Source organism: Monodelphis domestica, chromosome 3 (genome assembly GCF_027887165.1).
Source record: "Monodelphis domestica isolate mMonDom1 chromosome 3, mMonDom1.pri, whole genome shotgun sequence".
NCBI classification, from domain to species: domain Eukaryota; kingdom Metazoa; phylum Chordata; class Mammalia; order Didelphimorphia; family Didelphidae; genus Monodelphis; species Monodelphis domestica.
Genome location: NC_077229.1, coordinates 504,674,337 through 504,699,141, shown reverse-complemented (window position 1 = coordinate 504,699,141; position 24,805 = coordinate 504,674,337). Strand labels below are relative to the sequence as shown.

At 35.0% G+C, this 24,805-nt stretch overlaps 1 protein-coding gene across 4 annotated transcripts in view; it reads left to right on the top strand.

Moving 5' to 3' along the window:
• The window catches only part of KIF2A (kinesin family member 2A), a 119,023-nt gene that overhangs the window by 87,342 nt on the left and 6,876 nt on the right, over window positions 1-24,805 (top strand). For 3 of the 4 annotated variants that reach the window (XM_003340570.4, XM_007486377.3, XM_056824870.1), the window contains exons 14-19: window positions 2,725-2,929; window positions 6,942-7,052; window positions 9,511-9,578; window positions 13,710-13,860; window positions 18,491-18,592; window positions 24,325-24,460. In XM_003340570.4, coding sequence (XP_003340618.1) covers window positions 2,725-2,929; window positions 6,942-7,052; window positions 9,511-9,578; window positions 13,710-13,860; window positions 18,491-18,592; window positions 24,325-24,460 — 773 coding nt within the window. Of the gene's footprint in view, window positions 1-2,724; window positions 2,930-6,941; window positions 7,053-9,510; window positions 9,579-12,339; window positions 12,454-13,709; window positions 13,861-18,490; window positions 18,593-24,324; window positions 24,461-24,805 lie in introns of all 4 variants that reach the window. The other variant, XM_001381330.5, reaches the window with a different exon arrangement.

Sequence of the window (24,805 nt, the reverse complement as noted above, 5' to 3'; positions counted from 1 at the left end):
AAATAAATAATACTTTGAAAAGCAGAATTAGCCTAATGGTAAAAGAGGCACAGACATTCTCTGAAGAAAATAATTTAAAAAAAATTAGAATTGAGCAAGTGGAAGCTAATGACTCTATGAGACATTAAAAAACAATAAAATGAAGTCATAAGGATGAAAAATCATAGGAAAATATGAAATATTTTATTGGAAAAACAATTGCCTTGGAAAATATATTGAGGAGAACTCATTGAAGAATCATTGGATTAATGGAAAGCATGACCAAAAAAAGAGCTTTGACTTAATATATATATTTTTTTAATTTGATCATTTCCAAACATTATTCATTGGAGACAAAGATCATTTTCTTTTCTTCCCCCCACCCCCCTCCCATCGCTGCTTTGACTTAAAATTACAAAAAATTATGAAGGAGAAAACTACCCCAATAGCTTTGATTCAGAGAGGAAAACAGAAATTAGAAGAATCCACCAGTTACTTCCTGAAAGAGATCCCCAAATGAAAATTCAGGAATATTATAACCAAATTCCTGAGCTCCCAGATCAAAGAGAAGGTATTGCAAGCAGCCAGAGAGAAACAGTTGAACTAAATATTGTAGAACCGTGGTTACAATCCCAAAAGTTTTGTTAACATCCATGTAAAAGGAATAGAGGATTTGAGATAAAATATTTCTGAAGTTTGCATTACTATTACAACCAAGAATCACGTACTTAGAAAAACTGAGTAGAATCCTACAGTGAGAAAAATGGATAGTTAATGAAATTTAGGAATTTTAAGCATCCCTGATGAAAAGATGGGAGCTGAATAGAAGATTTGATATTCAAACAGAAGACTCAAGAAGCATATAAAGGTAAACATGAAGAGAAATCATAAGGATTCAATAAGGTTAAACTGTTTACGTTTCTATATGGGAAGATCATGTATGCAACTCACATGAATTTTGTCATTATTAGGGCAGTTAGAAAAAGTCTACACAGAGGATATGGGTATGTCAGTTATGTTGGGATGATCTTTTTAAAAATGAAGGAGTGAGAAAGAGGAATACACTGGAGAAGTGGGGAAGGCAGAGGTAGGATATTGAAAAGTTTTCTCAAAATAGGCTTGCAAGGAAGAGTTTTTTTATAGTGGAAGGGGAAACAGAGGAAACCTCAGTTTATCAAAATTGGTTCAAAGAGGTTAGAATATGTCTGTGAATGTGTGTTTGTATGTAATTTGGGTATAGATATCTGTCTTACCCAATAGGGAAATATGAGAGTAAATCAAAAGAGATTGTGGGGGAAATAAAAAAGGAGAGTAGATCATAGGAGGCAGTGATCAGAAGCAAAATGGATGTTGAGGATGGAGAGAATAAACAGGAGAAAATAGAATAGATTAATAATTGTGAATGGGAATGGGATGAGTTCACCCATAAAATGGAAGCAAATAGCAGAATGGTTTAGAAACCAGAATCCAACAACATATTGTGTATAAGAGAGATACTTGAAACAGAAAGATATACACCAAGTTAAAAATGAAGGTTTAGAGCAGAATTTATTCATTCAGGTGAACTAAAAGAGGCAGCAGTAATAATCATACTACTGGACAAAGCAAAGGCAAAAGGAGACCCAATTAAAGGAAATAATCAGGGAAACTTCATTTTACTAAAAAATACTATATATAATGAAGTAACATTAAAAATTTTTCAGAGTGCAGCCAATATTGGATCCAAGGCAGAAGGAAAGGGTTTTAAAAAAATTACAAAAAGTTCCTCTGATAAAGGGCTCCTTTCTCAAATATATTGGAAACAGGCATTTATTAAAAATGTCATTCCCTTATTGAGAAGTTGTCACATGATATGAATTGACAGTTTAAAAAAAATCATTTATAATCATGAAAAAGTTTTCTAAATCTATAGATTAGAAAAATGCAAATTAAAATATCTGAGGTACTGTGTGCCTTATATTTATCAGAAACCACGGTTATTGGATATGAACTCTTCCAATACATTCTAGAGAACAATTTGGAACTATGCCCAAGAGCTTTAATACTGTGCATACTCTTGACCCAACCATAACACTACTAGGTCTTAACTCCAGAGAAACCAAAGAAAAAAGGAAAAGATCTTACATGCACAAAAATATTTATAGCAGATTTTTTTTGTGTGTGTGGTAGTAAATAAGTGGAAATCAAGAGTAAACTTATCTGTTGAGGAATGGCCAAACAAATTGTGGCATAGGATCATGATGGAGTACTATTCTGCTGTAAGAAATGATGAGAGGAGAGTGGTTTCAGAAAAAACATGGCAAGACTTTTTGAACTGATGCAAAATGAGAAGAACTAGAGATCAGTGCACTGTAATATCAATGTTGTAATGATAGTCAGCTTTGAAAGACTTGACTACTTTGATTAATACAGTAATATAAGATCATCTTGAAAGCATTCATCATGGAAAATTGTTTTCCAAGTCTAGAGAAAACTGATGAACTCTGATCACAATTTGAAGTAAAAATTTCTTGCTTTTTTTTGAATCATTGATATTAATACATTAAAATTTTTGAAATTCAGTGCTGTTTTCAAGTTTTATTCTTCGATATGTCATCGTACTTAAGGATGCTTAATTATTGCTTTAAGTTTTCCTTTCCTATTTATGTAATGAAAGTAGCTTAGATTTTTATTTCCATTGAATTTTCATGTGTAAGATATTGTCATGTAAAACAAGACTGACAAAATTTCCTCATCTAATTTTAGAACTTCTGGGCAGACATCTGCAAATGCACATTCATCTCGGAGTCATGCAGTCTTTCAAATTATCCTCAGAAGGAAAGGAAAGCTACATGGCAAATTTTCTCTCATTGATTTGGCTGGAAATGAAAGAGGAGCAGATACTTCTAGTGCAGATAGGCAAACTCGACTTGAAGGTGCTGAAATTAATAAGAGCCTTTTAGCACTCAAGGTAAGTTAAATGTATTCTATCAACAAAGTGAAAATCTGCTTTGCTTTTTTTTCCCTTCTATTTCAGAGAACAGGTTTGTTTTTCTCTAGATGTTAGACAAAACTTTAAAAAAATATACAGTTTATATTTGTGTCTGTAGTCTACCTAGTATTCCCTTCATAGGCATTATCAGTTTTAGGAGGATAATCGAGAGTGTGTTGGTTAGTTTAGGTTCCTTTCAGATTGTGCTGTCACGCCATATTATGCTTCATCCCCAGAATAATAAACAATTAAAATGTGTTTGCATCTTGAGCACAAATGAAAATGTTGAATAAAACAGTGTTGAAAATCAATCCCTTTGGCAATATATTAATGATTTCCCAGGTTGGTATCATTCCATTAATCATCACTCTTTTAGCTACTTCTTAATTCTGTAGTACCATCCAATTTGTAACTTTCTATGTTGTCATAAGAGATAGTGCTAAGTGCCTTATTTGTTTTTCTGAAATTCAGATAATACTGTGTTCGAAGCAGTATATTCCTTTTTTTGAAACCTATCAGATGAGCTGTGAAAAAAAGAAATGAAACAAGTTTAGTTTGGGACAATGTTTTTTTTTAATTATTATTTAATTGATTAATTAAGAAATTTTTCCGTGGTTACATGATTCATGTTCTTTGTCTTCCCTCCCACTCCCCTCCTGTAGCCAATGTGCAGTTATACTGGGTTTTACATGTGTCATTGATCAAGACCTATTTCCATATTATCGGTATTTGCACTGGGGTGATTGTCCGAGTCTACATCCCCAGTCATGGGATGATTTATTTTTGATGAATTCATCTTGGCTCTTTTAAAGATCTCTCATAATGCTTCCTTTTTGTGCATTAAGAAGGTATTCTATAATTTGGGGCATCTACGTTTTTGAAAATTGGAACATGCCCATCTCCAATTCCATCCAACTTCTCTTGTTGCTGAGATAATCTGAAATCATCAGTAGAAGTTTATCAGTTACCTACAAGTTGATTACTAATTTGTCCAAGCCTGATGACATAAACTCACTGGGGTAACTTAACTAGGCACATTCTGAATATATTCTGATCATTTTGCCACTTATTTTGGGTTTGGATTCTCTATTGACTTTTTTTATTTTGTGCTTTCAAGATGCTGAAAGTCAATCCCATTGGTAGCTAAAATAGAAGCAGCCTTTGCAAGAAGTCATAATTGTTCAAAGTAGAAAAACTGAATATTTGTGAAAGCACTTATTAATGCTAAATGTAATCTTAAAGATTTTTTGATAGATCTATTGTCTAATAAGTTGTGGGTATTTCTTCCAATATTGCATGTTATAACCTGTTCACACCTCATCTTTTTTTTTTTTTAAACTCTTACCTTCCATCTTGGAATTAATACTGTGTATTGGCTCCAAGGCAGAAGAGTGGTAAGGGCTAGGCAATGGGGGTTAAGTGACTTGGTCACTTAACCAGGGTCACACAGCTGGGAAGTGTCTGAGGCCAGGTTTGAACCTAGGATCTCTAGGCTTGACTCTCAATCCACCGAGCTACCCAGCTGCCCCCCTCACACCTCATCTTATATGATTCTTATTCATGTCTTCCACTAAAACTTCAAAACTACCAAATATATATATTTAAGAATACCTTTTGGTTCTTTTATTATATTTTATAACTATAAATGTAGCTTTCTTGAATAGTGAATTGTCTCTTAAAATAGCCACATCTAGTTCTATATGTTCATATAGTATATATCCTTGATAATTGTTTTTTAGTCTTGAATGCAAATTATTTTTTGTAATACACTGTAACCAGTTTATGGCAGTTATGCATCTTTATATTGACCTTTAGGTTATCTATAATTTCAGTTCTGTGGAGAATAGTGCTCTGTAGTACATAGCCATATACCATCACTGGGGGATTAAAAGTTACTTAGAAAAATTTTTATCTTTATATTATTGATTATGATTATATTTATATTAAAGTAAAAAAAGTTTTAAAATAAGTTCTTAGGTGGCAAGGTGCAGTTTGGGATTTTTGAAAGTGCTGCTTAGTTGTCCCAAATGCTTTCCAGTTGGTTCTTTTTCACTATGTAGACAACTAAACAGATCTTTTCAGTGACCTTGGATCTCATTGATGAGGTTTTGTGGTGTTCCAGAGCTAGATACAGTTAGAACAATGTCATCTGCAAAAAGAAGCATCTAGCGAAACTTTACTGGCATAGGTTTGAGTATTGAGTATCAGAATAGCATTTTGTGAACTTTTAAATTAGTGAAGAAAAAGACTTCTCACTTTGAATCTAAAAAAAAAAAACCCAATCTAAAAGCTGTTCTCTTCTTAGAGCCTAGGTTTTAATGTTCCTGGGATAATTCTTTCATTTTTAGCCATATAATCTTATAACTTGAGCATTTAAAGAAACTACAAGAGGTCTTCTAATCAAGCTCATACTCAGTAGAGAAAGTCATTCTATAATGATTAATTGTCATCTAGTCTCAGCTTGTACACTTTAAAAACGAGAGACCCTACCCCCATCCTGATAAGTCTATAAAAAAAATGTTCATTCAGTCAAAATATGCTTAACAAATATTACTTTGTCTTATGGGTTTATTCTAATTAATACAGCCTTGGTATTTTATAAGCAAAAAAAAAAATTAATTTCTGAAATCTACTACAAGTAATTTCTCCATTAAGTAGGGAACAGATAATAGAAAATATTTTCATGACAGGACAGATTTTTCCGCTGAACAAATTATTTTTCTTGCTTATAACATATATTTGATTTTTATTCTGTATAACTAACTTATTTTTTTAAATGAACAATAACTAAATTTTTTTCTCTTTCATGACATCTTTTCACCATTAAAAAATCCCCCACAACTCCTCTAACAAATATGTATAGTCCAGTAAAATAAATTCCCACATTGGCCATGTCCAAAAAACTTATCTTAATTATGAGTCTTACTGTTTCTGTCAGCGTGCTTCATCATTGGTCCTCTTGAATCGGAGTTTTGATCATTGTATTGATTAGAGTTCTTAAGATGTTCAAAATTGTTTTTATGGTGTTGTAGTAATTATGTAAATTCTTTTAATTTTGCTTATTTCACCCTGTATTACGCTGTACAATGTTTGAGTTTTCACTGAATCTATCCCTAAAATAATATCTTATACATTATTATTATATTCATATTCCATAACTTGTCTAGCCATTGCATAATTGGTGGGCACTTCCTCTTTGGCTTCCATTTTTCTCACCACAAAAAGTTGCTATGTTTTTTCACATGAGTACTTTTCTCTGATTTCCTTGAGGCTAAGACCTAATAATGATGTCACTGGTCTATGAGTATATTCAGTCTATTGTACTTCCAAATTGCTCTTTTAGAGCATATGGAAATTCTGAGCCCCCTTCCATTGTGGGGAGAGGAGGTGGTGTCACCTTTACCTAGCTGATGGGTGGGAAATGGAATCTCTGAATTGCTTTAATTTTTAATTTTTTTAAATTTTTAGTCATTTGCAGAATTTCTAATATGGTTTAATATTGGTTGCTCAGATTTCTTCCTTAGAAAACTACTGGTTTATTTACAAGTGGGAAAATGGCTTTTTGTTCCTATAGGTTTGAAATCTGTACTGTATATCTTAGCAATGTGACCCTTGTCTGCATGAGATGCTTTAAAATTTTTTTCAATTGACATTCACTGGGTTTATGACATATACTGGACCTAAATGGGGTTCTGAAAGATTTGAACTTTAACACTTCTGTATCCTTTTTAAAATATGCAAATTCTTTTGAATTGGTATTTTTTTCCGTAAAACATTTTTCTCTTATTCTAAATACTTTTATTTTCTTTAGTTTCCATAGAATTTTGAGGCACCTTTGAGAATTTTCAGATTACTTGATAGAAATCTATAAAAACTTGTAGTACTAAATGGTAGGTGCTATGGCAAGAACAGTGTTTAAATATGCCAATTTCATTTGTGGGGAGGGGAATTTCATAGAAAATTGCAATGTAAACCTTGATTTCTTTTTTAGGAGTGCATCAGAGCCTTAGGTAGAAATAAACCTCATACTCCCTTCCGAGCAAGTAAACTCACTCAGGTGCTAAGAGATTCATTCATAGGAGAAAACTCCCGCACATGCATGGTAAGTTTTCGTTTGGGGCAGAGCTATTCAGAGAAGAGTGTGAAATGGCCAACTGTGTCTCAGAACAAATTATGTTTGAATACATTCTCTTGGATCATATGTATATATACATACATATATATCCAGAAATATAATTTCCGGAGTCACAGAATCATAGATTCGAAGCTGGGAGAGTCCTTAAAAGCCATCTAATTGGACCCCCTAATTGGAAACTGAAGCCTAGAGAAGTGAAATGATTTGCCTCAAGTCACACAGTTGGCACAGATGGTTTTAGAACTAAGATCCTTTGACTCCAAATTCAGTGTTTTTTTTTGCTGCACACTTTTTCATTTACATCACTTAACCCTTAGAGGAGACAGTTCTCCAAGAACACAAATTATAAAATAAATGCCTGTCTGCATTAAATCAACGGAATGAAAAGTCCACCTTCAGACAAGTAAGGTACCACTCCTAATGAGAACCATACCTTTGAGTAAAATACATTGCTTACTAATGGCAAGCTCAATCTAAGAGAGTTTTTTAAAGTCTCAGTTGCTTCTCTCTTTGTGCCTTTTAGTTGGAATGAGTATAGAGAGAGAGTAGCATGTAACCAATGTTTCGGGCATCTTTTTATAAACTTTTCTGCCCCCAACACTATTGAAAGTTATTGGAATTCCTGGGGTGCCTAACACTAAAATTTTTATCTTTTCAGGTATTCAGGTAGTTCTGAGTAGAATTCTTGCCCATTTGTCTTTTGTGATTTTTGTAACATGAAGGTAGCGTGATTCCTTCCCCTTCCTCCTCCACACACTCCCTCTTGCTGTTCCATTTTAATATTTTTCCAAAGGAATGACCAGGGTAGACATTTTAATTGTTAGTCATTTAACAGTAAGCTAGCCATGTGTCGTGCTAAATTCTAGAAATAATACGAGGAAAAGAAAAAAATTGAGCTCTCAAGGATCTCACATTCTAATGGAGGAGACAAATAAGCAAACAAGATATAAACAGAGTAAATTGGGAGGAGTCTCAAAGGGAAAACGCTAAGATTAAGGAGGCTAAAGATGAGACAGTGAGACCTAAAGGAAGCTATGATGGAGAGCATTCCAGGCCAGTAAAGACGGAAGTGAGAGATGGAGTGTTGCATTTGAAAAACAGCAAGAAGGTCAGTCCCTGGATTGCAGAATATGTGGAAGGAAGTGCAGTGTAGGAGGTCTGAAAAGGGCTTTGAAAACCAAACCAAATACTTCGTATTTGATCCTCAATGTAATAAGGGAAACCAGTCAGGCGACTATCGCAAGAGTGCTAGCCATCAAAGTAGCAAGGGTCTGCCCAAGGGGAGTGGCAGTGTCAGAGGAGAGAAGATGGCATATCGAAAGGCTGTTACTAAGGTAGAAATGAAAGGACTTGAGAACTGATTGGAATTAGGGTGAGTGAGGAATCCAGTGTGACCCTAGATTGTGAGCCTGGGTGACTATAGCAGTATCCTTGATAGTAGTAGTTAAGTTAAAAAGAGATGAGGCATCTGGGTGGCTCAGAGAGCCAGAACTAGAGACAGGAGGTCCTGGGTTCCAATCTGGCGTCAGACACTTCCCAGTTGTGTGACGCTGAACGAGTTACTTAATCCCCACTGCCTAGCCCTTACCACTCTTCTTCTGCCTTGGAGCCAATACATAGTATTATTTCCAAGACAGAAGGTAAGGGTTTTTAAAAGAAGTTAAAAAGGATTGAGAAGATTTTGGGGAAAGAAAGATAATTAGTTCAGTTTTGGACATGTTGATTTTTAAGATGTCTATGGAACATCTATTTCAAAATGCTTAATAGGCAGTTGAAAATAGGAGACAGGAAGTTGGGAGAGAGGTTAATGCTGGATAAGTAGGTAGATCTAAGTCATCTGTATAGAGACGATAATTGAAAGCAAAGGAGCTGATGAGATGGAAGGTAAGAGTTCTAAAAAGAAAAGGAAAAAGAAAAATGTGTATTGAGTAAGAGCCTTTAGATTTATTAAGAAGTCATTACTAACTTTGGAGAGAATAGTTTCCATAGAACTATGGTACTGGAAAGCAGCCTGCAAAGAAGAGACTAAGGAAGAGAGGAAGGGTCAGCCTTAGATGTAAATGGATATCTCACAGAGTTTAGCACCCAAAATGAAGAGAGAGAGAACAATAAATAGTACGTACGGACACATTAAGTTAGGACATTATGAGGATGGAGAAGACATGTGTTGGCAGGCAATAGGAAAGCAACCAACAAACAAGGAGTGTGAAGATTAGTGCAAGAGGCATCTATTGTAGGTGAGTTTTTCAAGGAAATTTAGCTACAAATGACAAGACAGGAAGACACTATCATGAGTTGAATTCATTTCTCCATATTTCATAGGCAAAATTTTCACCTATATTAGTATGAAACCTACTCTTCAGTTTTTCTTGTCTTGATAATTTACCACAGACTTCCTTGACCTTTGCATTCTGTTTTCCCCTAGATTGCTACCATCTCTCCAGGGATGGCATCTTGTGAAAATACTCTTAATACATTAAGATACGCAAATAGGTATGGCAAATAGTTTTCCATTTGGGAATCTGAGGGGGGGATAGGAGAGATTTGACTAAATTTAAAGTTATGAAAATTCTACCTAATTATATTAATACTCCTTTGTTCTTTGCAAGGAGTAAATGCCTATGTTTCACAAACCCTTATTATGCATGTCTTTTCAATTTCTGAACATTTATTAAATAATTTAAAGTGTTCTAATGTCAAAATTAATTGTGAGGGGATAAAGCGATAGAAATTTTGTCATACTGTCTTTTCTAAATGAGTCTTTCGTTTCTGTTTATAGTCTAACAATCAGTTAAGTATTTACTGTGTAAATGGCATTGAGAATACAAAGAAAAGGCACAGATACCCGTTCAAGCTAGCATAGCAGTGCTAACATTTCAGAAATCTTCACTTCACATAGACAGTTCTGAATTGGATAGTTTAAGTCATTAGTAGCAACGAAAAGATCAGTCAGTGCTTAACTTTGGAATCTAGTGATTTGTATGTATGAATGTGTCCAATGGAATTTGGATTGAAGTCCATTTATTTTTTGGTTTCCACAGAATATTTAGTCACTACTGATAGACAGCTCTTTGTGATCCATTGCCTCTGAAGAGGTTCTCCCCTTGCGCTCCCCCATCTTTTCTAAATTATTTGAATGCATATAAACTGACTTGGAGTTGAAATTTGTTTTTTAAAAAGAACTTTTTTAAATGGAAATTTAAACAGAAGCGATGTGTAATTTGCGTATCCCTAGTGTTAGTACATATTGCTTAATAAATATTTGTTTATTAACTGTCAATGTCTTATTAAAATATATTATCTTCCCATTTTTAGTACTTTATATTTATAGTGTAAAAACTGTAGATCCATTTTAAAATTTAATGCTCATATCATTTGAATTGTAAATAGACCAGAAACCCTTTTCAAGGTATTTAGGATTTTGTCATTAAGAAGGGTACTCCTAATATCCCCATAGAATTCATATATATGCCGGGGTAAGAAAACAAATATAAGGTGGCACACTTTTAACTTTACCATTTGAGATGACAATTTTTTTTTAATCATTCCAAATGCTATGCAACCTCTTCTGACAAAGGGGTCTTAACAGATTGAATTGCTTTCTGAAAGGCAAAAATAAAATGAGGATTAAAAAACTAACAAGGAGAGCTAGGTGGCTTAGTGGATAGAAAGTCAAGCCTGGAGACAGGAGGTCTTGGTTTCATGTGCTTCCTAGTTGTGTGACCCTGGGCAAGTCAGTTAACCCCCATTGCCTAACTCATTTTGCTCTTCTGCCTCAGAGCTCTAATACTCAGTATTAATTCTGAGACAAAATATGTGAATTAAAAAAAAGGCTAACAAAACTCCATGTCATACAGTTTCTTAATCTTTTTAGACCGAGACATAGAAAAATTACATTTAACTTAAATATTGGAGACTTCTCAAGTTTTCACATTCAACTGCCAAGTTTTTTTAATGGTTAAAAAAATTTATTGAACCGTAGAGCTAGGAAAGATCAATCTTCTGTATTTAAGCCAATGAATGCCACAAAAAATTGTGACACAGGTTTATCTATTTCCTACATCCTTGCTGATTTTTCAAGATAATTTACAATTGATTTTGGTAAATCATTCTATTAATATTTCAGTTTTTGCAGTTTAAAAAAAAGTTATCCATCCAGCTATATAGATTTTCTTCTGCTTTCATTAAAATCCATTTTGTTCTTTAGTAGAAATAATATAGAATAGAAAATAATTGATCAGCATTTTGTGTTATAATAATGGAGTTTTAAAACCAAATAAATTCATTGAATTTACTAAAACTGTTATATTTCTAGTTTTGTCTGAAATGATAAAATCCTGTAATTATTAATCCTTTTATTTATAGTATGATTTTTTAAAATACCTTTGTATTTTTAGATGTGCTAACATTTTGGCATATTTTCATTTTAATATGAAAAGACCAAAGAGTTAGACAGGTTAGACTGTTTAACAGTCTAACAGTTAGACTGTTAACAGTACAGTTAGACTGTACTGTAATTCAAATCATATGAAGTAAATGAGTTTCTAAAGAAACTAAAGGATGAAGGGCCAAAGGACCCTGGTCGCTCTGGTCCTTATACTACTGACTAGGTACAAATTCTTAACATTTATGATAACTACAATGAAACAAAAGAGGATTAATCAGAGATTATGGTACAATTTGACATCAGGACAATGTGTTTTGGAAAATAAAGGATGGCCGTTGGATCAAAGAAGTGTATGAATAAAGGAGGGACCCAAAGAGATAATTGCTGACCTTGGCAAAAAGCCTTTTAAAAATATAACTGACAATTGCAGTGCTGAATCTGAGGAAATGTCGATGGTTTAAAAAACACGTAGTATGAATTAGTAATGGAAGGCAAGGGGCAAAAAAGAGAAAAGAATGTAGGTAGAAAGGGGAATAGTATAACGGAACAGGCCTTAAGATTAAGTTAATGGTTCTAGGAAGAGGGACATGACAGAGGAGAAAAATTAGTCATCGAAGAATATGAAATAAAAGAAATATGGGGAGCTGGAACTGTCGTTAGGTAGAAACTGTCATTAGGTAGGTTCTTGAACACAACAGAAGAGGAATGTCATCTTACTGTTGTGATATGTTACTTAACAAATAGTGTTTTATTTTACTTTTAAAACAATTTCAGCAAGTGTGCTAAATGAGAATTTGGAATTTATATTTCAACAACTGTCTTTACAAGAGCATTTTCTTTTAATTTGTTGCTATTTTGGTGCTGCAGAGTAAAGGAGTTTGGAATTAGTCCATCAGACATTCCCTTCTCACAGGGTAGTGGCAGTCGCTCTGATCTCTCTCCTTCCTATGAGTATGACGACTTTTCTCCTTCCATCACCAGGTCTACATTATTCTATGTATAAGATTTTTTATCATTTTCAGTTTTTATTTTGAGATAAATTTTGGAAAAGACATACATTTGCTCCCTTGTCTTAAGCCATTATATATTTTGTCATTCTCATTTCATTTGGCAGGTGGTGGTGGTGGTCCTGCATGATGTTATCTTTTTTGTTGTTCATTTATGTGTCTAAAACTATTGCCATAGAATTCAAGCTTGCTTCCCTTCATGTATATGTGATTTTTAAAATGATGATGTCATCTTTGTATATATTAAATAGAAAAATTCTGACATAATTATAGTAAATAAGGTATTCTTAATTAAAATGACAATGGCATTTTATGCCATTTTAAAAAAAATGGCATGCCAATCTTTTGTGACTCATTTTTCTTTCCTTCAAACCGTATAATAACCCTAACTTGAAAGGCATACAACTCTAAGTTTGTAAACTTCTAATTGATTGATAGACTTATTCTTTTTTTCAAGTGACAATTTAAATGATGTTTTTGGAAAATAGAAAAAAATCTAGTAATTGCTTTTATTTCTTTTGGTAGAAGTTTTTCTCCTTTAAAAAAGAAATAAGTTTTTGACCATCAAAATCTTGAAATTAAGCCATCTTTTCCATGCCAATTTATTTTGTAAAAATGATATTGAATGGATTGATATTTGAAATGTTACCTAATTTGTATCACAATAGTAATAATAACACAGTAAAGCCTTATTTACATTTCACTAATCAATTATCTCATATAATCCTCATAGTTATCTTGTGAGATGGAACCAGAGAGCTATTATCTCATTTTCCAAATGATAAAACAGAGTCTTGGTTAAATAATCTACCTCTAAAGTTTTAGTCGGGTTGTAGAGCTAGAATTAAAATTCACTTCTTATAACTCTTTAAATTTAGTGTTCTTTCCACTATACCAGACTGCCTTTTTTCTGTTATTAAAATTCAGTAGTCATGGAAATGTTTCCTGCTTTTAAATGCTCTTTCAATACCTTATTTATCTATAGTAAATGTGTATTTTTATAATAGTTATATGTCATAACAATATTAAAGTGATTACAGAGTAGTCTAAATTAAATCAGAGAGGTAAATATTCATTTTATTAAGTGTCTCTCCTGACTTTAGCAAAATAATAACTTTTGAAGTTGCCATCATCATTCTTGTTAAGTGAATTATAGTGCCTTCAATTAAAAAACTGGAATTTTATTACTGAATGAATTTTTACTAATTACAATATCCTCTATATTTTTAGGGTAAAAGAATTGACTGTAGACCCAGCTGCTGCTGGTGATGTTCGTCCAATTATGCATCATCCTCCAAATCAAATTGATGATTTAGAAACACAGTGGGGTGTAGGAAGTTCACCTCAGAGAGATGACCTAAAACTCCTTTGTGAGCAAAATGTAAGTAACTTAACAATTGCTTTATGCAATAGTATTATGACCTCATAGCCTAAAGACTATTTTCTTATATTGTTTTTAACTAATCTGACATCAGTACTCGAATTTCAAGTCTTGATGTAGGTCGTTGTTACACCTTAGCTTTTCATTATTTCCATTTAAGCAATCGAAATGATTCTACTGAGTTTTTGGCTAGGTCCCAATTAATACAAATCATGGATTCCTTGAAGTGGTTGCATTATTTGAATTTGTACTTCTTATTACTTATTGGGTTCAGGAACCAATGACCGTATTTTGCGTACTCATAACTTCAAATAGAACATATTTAAATACATAGTACCACTTCTGCATATTCATTATTTGTATTACTAAGGACCTGGCTGTTATTATTTTGGATATTCCCTAAGAGAGTTTTTTTAGCTTTTAAAAAAAATTTTGTTATCCCTATATACAGCTAACTTTTATTGATTCTCTGAAATTTCTTTTTTACATACATAATTCCTTCTGATTTCATGATTTCTAATTTTAATATGTCATATTTTTATCATTAATGTAAAATAAGGTGTCAGTCAAAACAGACTTAAACTATCTATATCTAGACATTTTATTATTTAATGCAATTTGTTTATATTTGTTTTTGTTCTTCCTAGCACATCCTGATCTTTAAGCTATAGGATCAAATGTGTTTATAGTTCATGTAATATAAACTCACTCCAGTTTTTCAGATAAGGAAACTGAGGTCTTCATTGGTAAAGTAACTTGCCCATAGTTAGTTACAAAGCAGAGCTGGAGTCTGAACTGAGACTCGCTGACTCTTATATGTTCAGTACTCTTTTTAGTATATCACAACTGCAAAGGGGATCTCTTTCTCTTCCCTACTTGGCACACATTCCGCCTCCCCAATAAGTCCTTGAAGAAAGCTATCGCTACTGATTGGACTAGAGCCACTGATGGATTCCAGTCATTCTGGCCTTGGATGATAGCCCCAGATATAAAGTCATTGGGGAAAAACATGATGGAGGGAAGTGGCTTTAAGTTTTTTATATGTAAAGGCTAACCACAAGAAAAGAGATGGCAACTCTTAGTGTCTCTTGTAACGATGGTAAAATTCTACCTCCATCCCCTCATCATTAATCTTGTAGATAGTAGGTTGGTGTGCCAAGGAGAACATTGGATTTAGAACTAGATGAAACACATTTTGAGAGCTGATAATATATAAAAAAGAAGCCGAAAAAAAGAAAAGGGCATACTTGATGCAACAGGAAGAAGTCCTGCAGTCTGGTAGAAAATGATCTGAAGAGGTATGCTAGAGTATTGATTTCATATTGTAAAGTGTTGAATTTCTAGAGATCATGAAATCCAAGAATTTAGTCAAGTAGGAAATGAAGTTTCATTCAGTGAAAGTATATTTATATGAGCTGGGGATCTTCCTAGTTTCCATGACCTACAAAAAAGGCTACAAATATAATATAACAAAAATTTTTAGACCTTTCCAGTAGAAGAGAGTACTAGTCCTAGATTTTATATATCTTTTAGTGTTTCTTTGAAATTAACAATTGAACTATCCAACTGAACTCTTATAGACTTTGTAAAGGAAGAAAGAGTTAGGTTGTGTCCCTGTGCTATGTACATCACTGTACTAAATATCATGGAGACAGACAAAAAATTATGTCTGCTTTTGAGATTACAGTTTAGTACATGTGAAACATGAAACACAAGAAATTAAATGCTATGCTTTAGGGCAGTGATGGTAAACCTTTTAGAGACCAAGTGCTCCAAACTGCAACCCTCACGTAGCATTTGAACTCTCCACCCCTGACTTAATCCAGACAGGGGAGTGGGAAGCGCTCCCTTTGGGCTGCTGGGCACAGGGTTATGTGAGAAATGTCCTAAGGTGCATGTGGAGATGGGGAGAGAGAATCCCTCTCCGGTTCGTGTGCCATAGGTTCGCCAACATGGCTCTAGGGCAGTGGTTCTCAACCTTTCTAATGCCGTGACCCCGCAATACAGTTCTTCATGTTGCAGTGATCCCAAACCAAAAAATTATTTTGGTGGTTACTTCAAAACTGTAATTTTGCTACACTTATGATTCAGAATGTAAATACCTGATATGCATTATTTATTCTCATTGCTACAAATTGAGAGGTTGAGAACCGCTGCTCTAGCGCATAGATAACTGTGAACTAAAGCAGTCTTGAAAGGCTTAGTGGAAAGATGGACCTGAGCTCAGTCTTAAGGACAAGAGAAAGGTTTGGCTTGGCAGAATGGAGGAGGAAGGCTTCCTAATCAATGGCAGAATGCCAGCAAATGAACAGAAATGTTCACTAATGATCTTAGCATTAGATTAACTCTATGAAGAGTGGCATGTTGGAGTGACCCAGTTTGATGTAGTAGATAGTTAGACTTTGGAGTTGGGAAGGTCTGTTTTCAAACTCTGCCTTTCATACTTAGCATTGTAGGCAAGTCAGATAACCCAAGACTCATTTTCTTCATCTGTAAAATGGGAATAATAATGCCTCTAGTACCTATATCATAGTTTTCATGAGGTTCAATTGTTATCTTATACTCTGTTCTTTGCAAACTTTAAAATGCAAATGAATATCTTATTATTTCAGTAATGCAAGGCCTGAACTGGAGTAAGGTGAGGAGAATCTGCAGAACGTTGGTGATAAGACTAAGAGTTTTCAGAAGGAAAAAAACCCAGTAAAACCTGATGACAGACTCAAGCTTGACAAGGGATAGTTAGAGGAAAACTTCACCAAGTTTTTAGTGGAGACTAGAAGAATAATGGTAGCAGTGATAGAAATGTAATCTTTGAAAAAGAAATGAAAATGACTTTTAAGGATTCTTAGTTATTTCTTTCTCTGTAGTACTTGAAAAGCCTATCATTTCATCTTACCCTGTACCCTCATGATGATGACAGTTTTTTACAAGCCTTGGTAAAATGTTATAAGATGTGGTAGCTAAAAAACAAAAATCCTTACCCATTAACTAACTTTCTGATGGTAAAAACCTCTCTGAATCTAGTCTGGTTTTTACCAAACAGTCTGTTTGTGGACCCTTCTTGAAGCCTTTACAACTTTTAAGATTTGCCTGAGCTGCTAATGACTTCAGGCACCCAGGGTCACCTGCAGCCCCACAGACTGTCCACTCTGGGGTAGGGTTTTGTAGAGGTTTTGCTGATTTCGTTATGAATGTTCAAATTCTTTGGGTCAAAACCTCAAATCCTACAAGGACCAAACGCATTTAACTACTATTATTCCTTGAGAGGAATCATTCAAACTCGAGAATTCTCTTCCTTTATGATGGCAGAAAATGATGTGACAGTAAGAACAGTAGTTTTACTTGTGATCTGGTTTACCAAGGTTTGGAGACTTTACTTTACTTTGGTTGCTCTTGGGGTTACCTACCTCTTCTGGAACATCAAAAAGCTGAATTCATAGCTTGGCTGATTAGAATTGATTTTTTCATTTAGAACACATGACCGACTTTTTCACAAGGCAGGAGAATTGTAAAATAATTTAGTAAACTTTAAGAACATATTGATTATATCCCAGAGGTTTTGTTTTTCATCAGAATACTGTTTCACTGTCACAAGTTGCATCACCTGAGGTAACATGGTATAATAAATAGAAAGAATGCTAGACTTAGAATTAGGAGAGACCTGGATTCAAATTCTGCCTCTAAAACCCACCAAGCTGTGTGACCATGGAAAAAATACTGAGCCCAAATTTTGTCTTCTCCAAAATGGGAAAATAATATTTCTAGTACTTCAAGAACGTAAGTACCTATAGTACGTCCCATCTTTCACAGAATTGTTATAAAAATCCAGTGAGACAATGTAGGATGTGTCAGCTACTTTGTTGCTGGAACGGATGTCATTGATTCACCAGTTAAAAGGTTTTCATAGACTGATGCAGTTTTCAGCTATGTACAAAGATAATCTGAAGGTTCTTTTAAAAGGGAATCCATCAAATTTCGAAATAGAAATTGTGAGATTATTATCTAGATGTCAGGAAGTGGTGGGTGGATAACCCCTTTTGTTTTAAGCATGGAAGTTAGTATTATTTCCTTATGTGTCTTACTTTATGTAAACTAGTGGCTATGCTTTTATAAAGTTGTCCGTTTTTCAAGGTGGTGTTTTGAACAGATTTTTAGAGGAACTTTAAGTAAAACCTTTTAAGTGTAGGTAGTTTTTTGCTTCTTTGTAAATTTGATATCCTTTTTTTTTTTTGAACCCTTCTCTTCTGTCTTGGAGTCAATCCTGTGTATTGGTTCCAAGGCAGAAGAGTGGTAAGGGCTAGGCATGGGGGGTCAAGTGACTTGCCCAGGGTCACACAGCCAGGGTCTGAGGCCACATTTGAACCTAGGACCTCCCGTCTCTAGGCATGGCTCTCCATCCACTGAGCTACCCAGCTGCCCCCGTAAATTTGATATCTTAACTGGTTTCATCTTTTGGTCTTCGGAAGCAAATGTGATTTCACTATGAAAGTTTCCATAAACAATAAAAATGCCAATTATAGTAGTATATTAATGTTGTTTACTAGAGGGCTACCTTTGGTGGGGTGGGGCCATGGGGGCAGGAAGCACTAAGCACCAGCATTACCTTGTAAAATGTTTATTTTATTTCCAGGAGGAGGAGGTTTCTCCACAGTTGTTCACTTTTCATGAAGCTGTCTCTCAAATGGTAGAAATGGAAGAGCAAGTTGTAGAAGATCATAGGGCAGTTTTCCAGGTAAAACATTTTACTCTTGTATGACTTTCAGACTTTTGAAGATGTTTCTTGAGTCCTCTGACTATCACAACAGCATGATTTAAAACTCTCATTAGTTTTTCCATGTGTCCTTAAGCCCCCCCCAAAAGACACGTGATGTATATAGATCGATCTATGTCCAGGGTAAAAAAGGAAAAGAAAAAGACAAGCCTACTGCATTGAAAAGGGTAGCATAAAGTTACTAAATAACAGAAACTAGAATCACCTCCATTTTTGGGGGGTCATTAATAATGCTAGACTACGTAATGTTCAGCAGTTGCCTTTCTGTATATCACAGAGCAAAAACTACATACGTGTTTCCTCCTTAACATTTATATATTTCTCCTATTCTATGGCAAGTTTTGAAGACATGGTTTTCTCCTTCCCCACCTGACCCCACCCCAATATTTATTGACATAGTTGAGGTGGCTTTAGGAAATTAGGTTATTTTAAAGGCCATTGGGAAGCTAATTTAGCACAAATGTCCTTACGGACAAACAACTACAGTGTGGCTAAGTTTGTTTTGACTTTTGGTTTACTGAAAGGGAAGGCGAATGAATTATTGTGTTAAAGTTGAATTATGGAATTTGATCTGCAAAGTCTCTTAGAGACTGGTACTTACTCATTTAATGGATGTCTTGGCCTGCATTCTGACTAAGGGGGAGGATTTCTGGTAATTATTGTTTAGGTGAAAAGGAACCCTGGGGAAAATTGAATGTCATCTTCACAAGGTGGTTAAAGAAGGGAATTGTAGTCATACATGTAGTGTGTTAGAATAGTAATCCCCTACTAATTAGCCACAGAATAGTTTAGGACGTTGAGTTTTGTTGATGGATACTCATAACTACTTCCAGAGAATCTAGATAGATTGTTGTCTAGTCATTTTAGTTGTGTTCAACTCTCTATGACCCCATTTGGAGTTTTCTTGGCAAAGATACTGATCTGGTTTGCTATTTCTTTCTCCAGCTCATTTTACAGATGAAAAAACTAAGGCAAAGTTCAGATACTTGCCTTGGATCACACAACTAGGAAGCATCTGAGGCTAGAATCGAACTCAGGAAGATGAATCTTCCTAGCTCCAGGCCCAGCCCTTTATCTACTGTACCACCTACTTGTCTCTGTAGATACAGATTACCTCAGGAATAAAGAAGATATTAAGAGTATATTTTAATAATCTAAATTTAATCTAATCAAAATTGTAAAATGAAGTTTTGATACATCATTTTATATTTTCAAGGAAAAAAAACTTTGCTATGCTATCACAGAATTCTTTCACATTGTGTAGAAGAGTAGGGTTTTGTGAAATGTTTTGGAAAACTGTCTTAGGGTATAGGAAAGCAGATTTCAGAAACTTTAGAATGTAAAATGGGTATGATCTCCAAAAGACAAAATGGCTCAAGAAGAATGGGAATCTCTCCAAACTAAATTTCTTTTTTTTTTAATTTGAAAATTTTTATTTAATTAATTTATTTAGAATATTTTTCCAAGGTTACATGATTCATATTCTTTCCCTTCCCTCTTCCTATCCCCCTCTCATAGCCAGTGAGCAGTTCGACTGGGTTTTACATGTGTCATTGATCAAGACCTATTTCCATGTTAATATTTGTTTTAGGGTGATCATTTAGAGTCTACATCCCCAATCATATCCCCATCGAACCATGTGATCAAGCAGTTGTTTTTCCTCTGTGTTTCTACTCCCACAGTTCTTCCTTTGGATGTGGAGAGCGTTCTTTCTCATAAGTCCCTCAGAATTGTCCTGGGTCATTGCATTGCTACTCCTGAAGAAGTTCGTTACATTCGATTGTACCACAGTGTGTCAGTCTCTGTGTACAATGTTTTCCTGGTTCTGCTCCTTTCGCTCTGCATCAATTCCTGGAGGTTGTTCCAGTCCCCATGGAATTCCTCCACTTTATTATTCCTTTGAGCACAATAGTATTCCATCACCAACATATACCACAATGTGTTCAGCCATTCCCCAATTGAAGGGCATCCCCTCATTTTCCAATTTTTGGCCACCACAAAGAGCTCAGCTATGAATATTCTTGTACAAGTCTTTTTCCTTATTATCTCTTTGGGGTACAAACCCAGCAGGGCTATGGCTGGATCAAAGGGCAGACAGTCTTTTAGCTCCCTTTGGGCATAGTTCCAAATTGCCCTCCAGAATGGTTGGATCAGTTCACAACTCCACCAGCAATGAATTAATGTCCCTACTTTGCCACATCCCCTCCAGCATTCATTACTTTGCATAGCTGTCATGTTGGCCAATCTGCTAGGTGTGAGGTGGTTGTCTAAACTGAAATTCTGAAGACAAAAAAATCTCAAATGATTCTAATGAGAAGTAAATGGAGAGATTTGGGGGAAAAAAGCTGCAAAAATGAATGTGACTTCTGTGTTAGATTTAGGGGATTTCAAGGAACACAGATAAAGCTTTATATGAACTTGATCTCACTTTGGGGTTTATTTATATATGCAAACCATGTATGGGTACAACGTGGTCTCATGGCCATTTTGTGGTCTCCACTTTGGCTTGGCGTAAGAAAGCAAAATAGTTGGACCCAGGAAATGAGCTATATCCCAGACAAATAGATGATTGGTTCCAGGTTGCCTGAAGATCTTAGACAGTTGTTGAGAATTTTATATCATAGTAAGTAGACAAAGGGAGGTGGAGGAGTTTTGTTTGTTTGGTTACAGATACAAGAATCCTAAGAAGGTAAAGCTTCAAAGACAGGTTTTCAGAATGCTGTTGGACTCATGAATCCTGATGTCACTAGCTTCTTTTCCTTCCTCTGAAGAGGGTCTCATCAGCAGTCTGCATCAATATCTTTGCAGAGAGCCTTTTAAGTAGATGAAATTTTAAAAAGATGTTACCCAGGCCATCCCACTACGAATCCAAAGGGGCATGTGTACATTGGGCCTCTTATAATGTGTACCAAAGGCTGAAATTCAAAATTACCTGAGGCTCTTTTCCCCCAAATGCTAAGCATGACTTAAAAGCATTAAAAAAAAAAATAGCCATGTTCAGGACCAGTTTAGAATTCAGTAGATCTTTTGTTGAGTAAGGCATAATGTCAAAGAGAAAATGGAACTAATTCTTATGCTTTTATTTTACTTTTGTCTTCTGTTAAGCAGGGCAATTAATTGACTTTGTCAGTCACACTGCTAATTAATTGCAAAGCCAAATGCTCAAATTGCAATAGCCATTTGAGCATAGTTCCAAATTGCTCTCCAGAATGGTTGGATCACAATCACAACAACTACACCAAGAGTTCATTGATGACCCAGGTCCTCCACATCCCTTCCAATTTGTCATTTTCTTTCCTGATATTTTCACAGGTGTGCGGGCTACCCCCAGAGTTGTTTTTATTTGCATTTCTCTGGTCATTAGTGATTTAGAACATTTTTATAGGGCTGATTTCTTCATCTGAAAACTGCCTCTTTGTATCCTTTAACCATTTATCAATTGGGGAACGACTTATACTTGTCAACTGTTTTTGGAAACCCCAGGTTTGCCCCCTGTCCAGTGGGAACTTGCCTTCAGACTGACCTTGTCTTAGACTGAAGAATGGACCACCAAACATCCATTAAGTATCCTGAACAGGAGTAATAGAAATGGCCCAAACCTCAGTCACCCTTTTTGTCTTAGTTTCCCCCATTGTATCAGAGATCCTTTCCCAGGTGGACCAGTATCTGACTGTAATGATCCTTTTGTATACCTTGTAAAGTATTAGCCTGTCCCTGATGATCTAGCTCTGTACTCCACATTTCCTCATGCCCATTGTAAAGCTAATGAATCATTTTCCTGCTCTTTATTCCCCCAAAAGGTATTATATAAGACCCCCAGGTTCTATTGCTCTTTGGAAAATCATCTTTGGTGGTGTGTTTTCCCAGACTTTGTTCCCAGAGTCCCAGAGCTTTGGGTTCTGTGTGGCTACTGAATCTTGACCTCTTTCCCTTGTCTTGATTAAAGATTTAGTCTTGCTGACTAAAAAAAAAAAAAAATCGGCTTATTTGATGCCTACTTTAGTATTATTTTTTAAAAGATGTTTTATGCATTCTTTTGTTAAAATTTTTTTTGCTTTTAAGGAGAGTTTCTTAAAAGCATAAAAATCTTAGTATTTTTCATTTAAAAAAAAATTTTATACATTATTTTATTTGGTCATTTTCCAACATTATTCCTTGGAAACAAAGATCATTTTCTTTTCCTTCCCCCCACCCCTCCCATTGCTGATGTGCTATTCCACTGGGTATTACATGTTGCCTTGATTCAAACCCATTTCCATGTTGTTGGTATTTGCCTTAGGATGTTCATTTAGAGTCTCTCCTCAGACATGTCCCCTCAGTCAAGCAGTTGCCTTTCCTCAGTGTTTTTACTCCCACAATTTGTCCTCTGCTTGTGGATAGTGTTTTTTCTCCATGATCCCCGCAGAATGTTCAGGGACATTGCATTGCCACGAATGGAGAAGTCCATTATGTTCGATTGTACCACAGTGTGTCAGTCTCTGTGTACAATGTTCTCCTGGTTCTGCTCCTTTTGCTCTGCATCACTTCCTGGGATTCCTTTTAGCACAATAGTATTCCATCACCAACATATTCCACAATTTGTTCAGTCATTCCCCAATGGATGGGCATCCCCTCATTTTCCAATTTTTGGCCACCACAAAGAGCGCAGCTATGAATATTCTTGTACAAGTCTTTTTCCTTATCTCTTTGGCGTACAAAAGAATCTTCGTATTTTAAATTTATTTGCTAAGCACTTGGCATAATGCACATAGTAGGTACTTAATAAATGCTCACTCTAATTCCTTCATTCTCCCATTTTATTTGATGCAACATTTATAGGCAGGTGATGTAGAATATTTCCAGAAAATGAAGGAGACACTATGGTAACTGATTATTTTAATGAGTTAGTCTAGGATTTTTAGTTTATGTGCCTTGGAAGTACCCAACTTAAATCTTTTTGTAATCACAAGTAATATAGAGGAGGCTTAACTTTGTTCAACCTAAGTGAAACTTGGAGATACCATCATTTTCTAGGTATGCAAAATTGCTCTCAAATAATTGTACTAGTAGGCAAGGTCTCATTGTAGTTGCAGTAAATAGTTCCGAGCCCATGAGAAAGTGCTTTATCTTTTCGAGAAGGGGTAGTTATTGAATAGATATTTTCCTAAAATCGTTATGGATACTTGTTGGTCCGAGTCATCTATCATGACTCCTTCATTGAGGTTGTAACTGTTTGGGAACTGATCTTGACTCCTTTCCTTAGGCACCCACCATGTGACTGAAGCTAGTCAAGTAAATAGGGCAGGATTTGACTTGGAAATTTCAAAACTGTTCTAACTCTCAGGACGTGGCAAGGAAATTGAGCAGTTTTAAATTTTTCTCCCATTTCTTGAGGGTCTTTGAAGTGAAAAGTAGCTTTGTTAGCTTTGAGTAACTGTGATTCATCTGAGGAAGAAAATTAGTGCATCCTCTGGTTTTTGCAAGGACTGTAGCCCTAGTATTCTGATGGAGCTTGGGAAATTGATGAAGAATGACAAAATTCAGTTCAAACATGAGGGCCCAGATGACAATCTCCTCCCCCCCATTGGAAAAACAGGTTCTTTTGTGGGTTGCTATTAATGCAAATGCTAAAAATAGGTCCTGGTTTGGGGCATGTAGGTACCTGTCTCCACAATTAAGGAAACTTGAGGTAATTTAATTTCTCATTCTTTTAGGAATCTATTCGGTGGTTAGAAGATGAAAAAGCCCTTCTAGAAATGACTGAAGAAGTGGACTATGATGTTGATTCATATGCTACGCAGCTTGAAGCAATCCTTGAACAAAAGATAGACATTCTTACTGAACTTCGAGGTAGTTTTCTTTTTATGATTTAGAAGGGATTATTTATCTACTGGTTAGGAGTTATTTCATATTGCAGTGGGCATCAAAGGAATGGTTAGTGAATTGTTTTCAGTTAATTTTCATAGATCCATATATTAGAAATTTGTCCTTCAGTACCTATAGAAACGATTTTCTTGAGGAGGGGGAGTTGGGGTAATGTCTAAAAATTATGGGTTATCAGCTCCTAATTTTAGCATATAGTTCTTTCCCTGCATACTCCTCTTGAAACTTGTGCTAAAAAATAAATTTTATAAAAAATGCTGTTAGTAGCAAAAAATTGTAAACTATTGTATAGTCCAGTCCAGTAATTCTGGA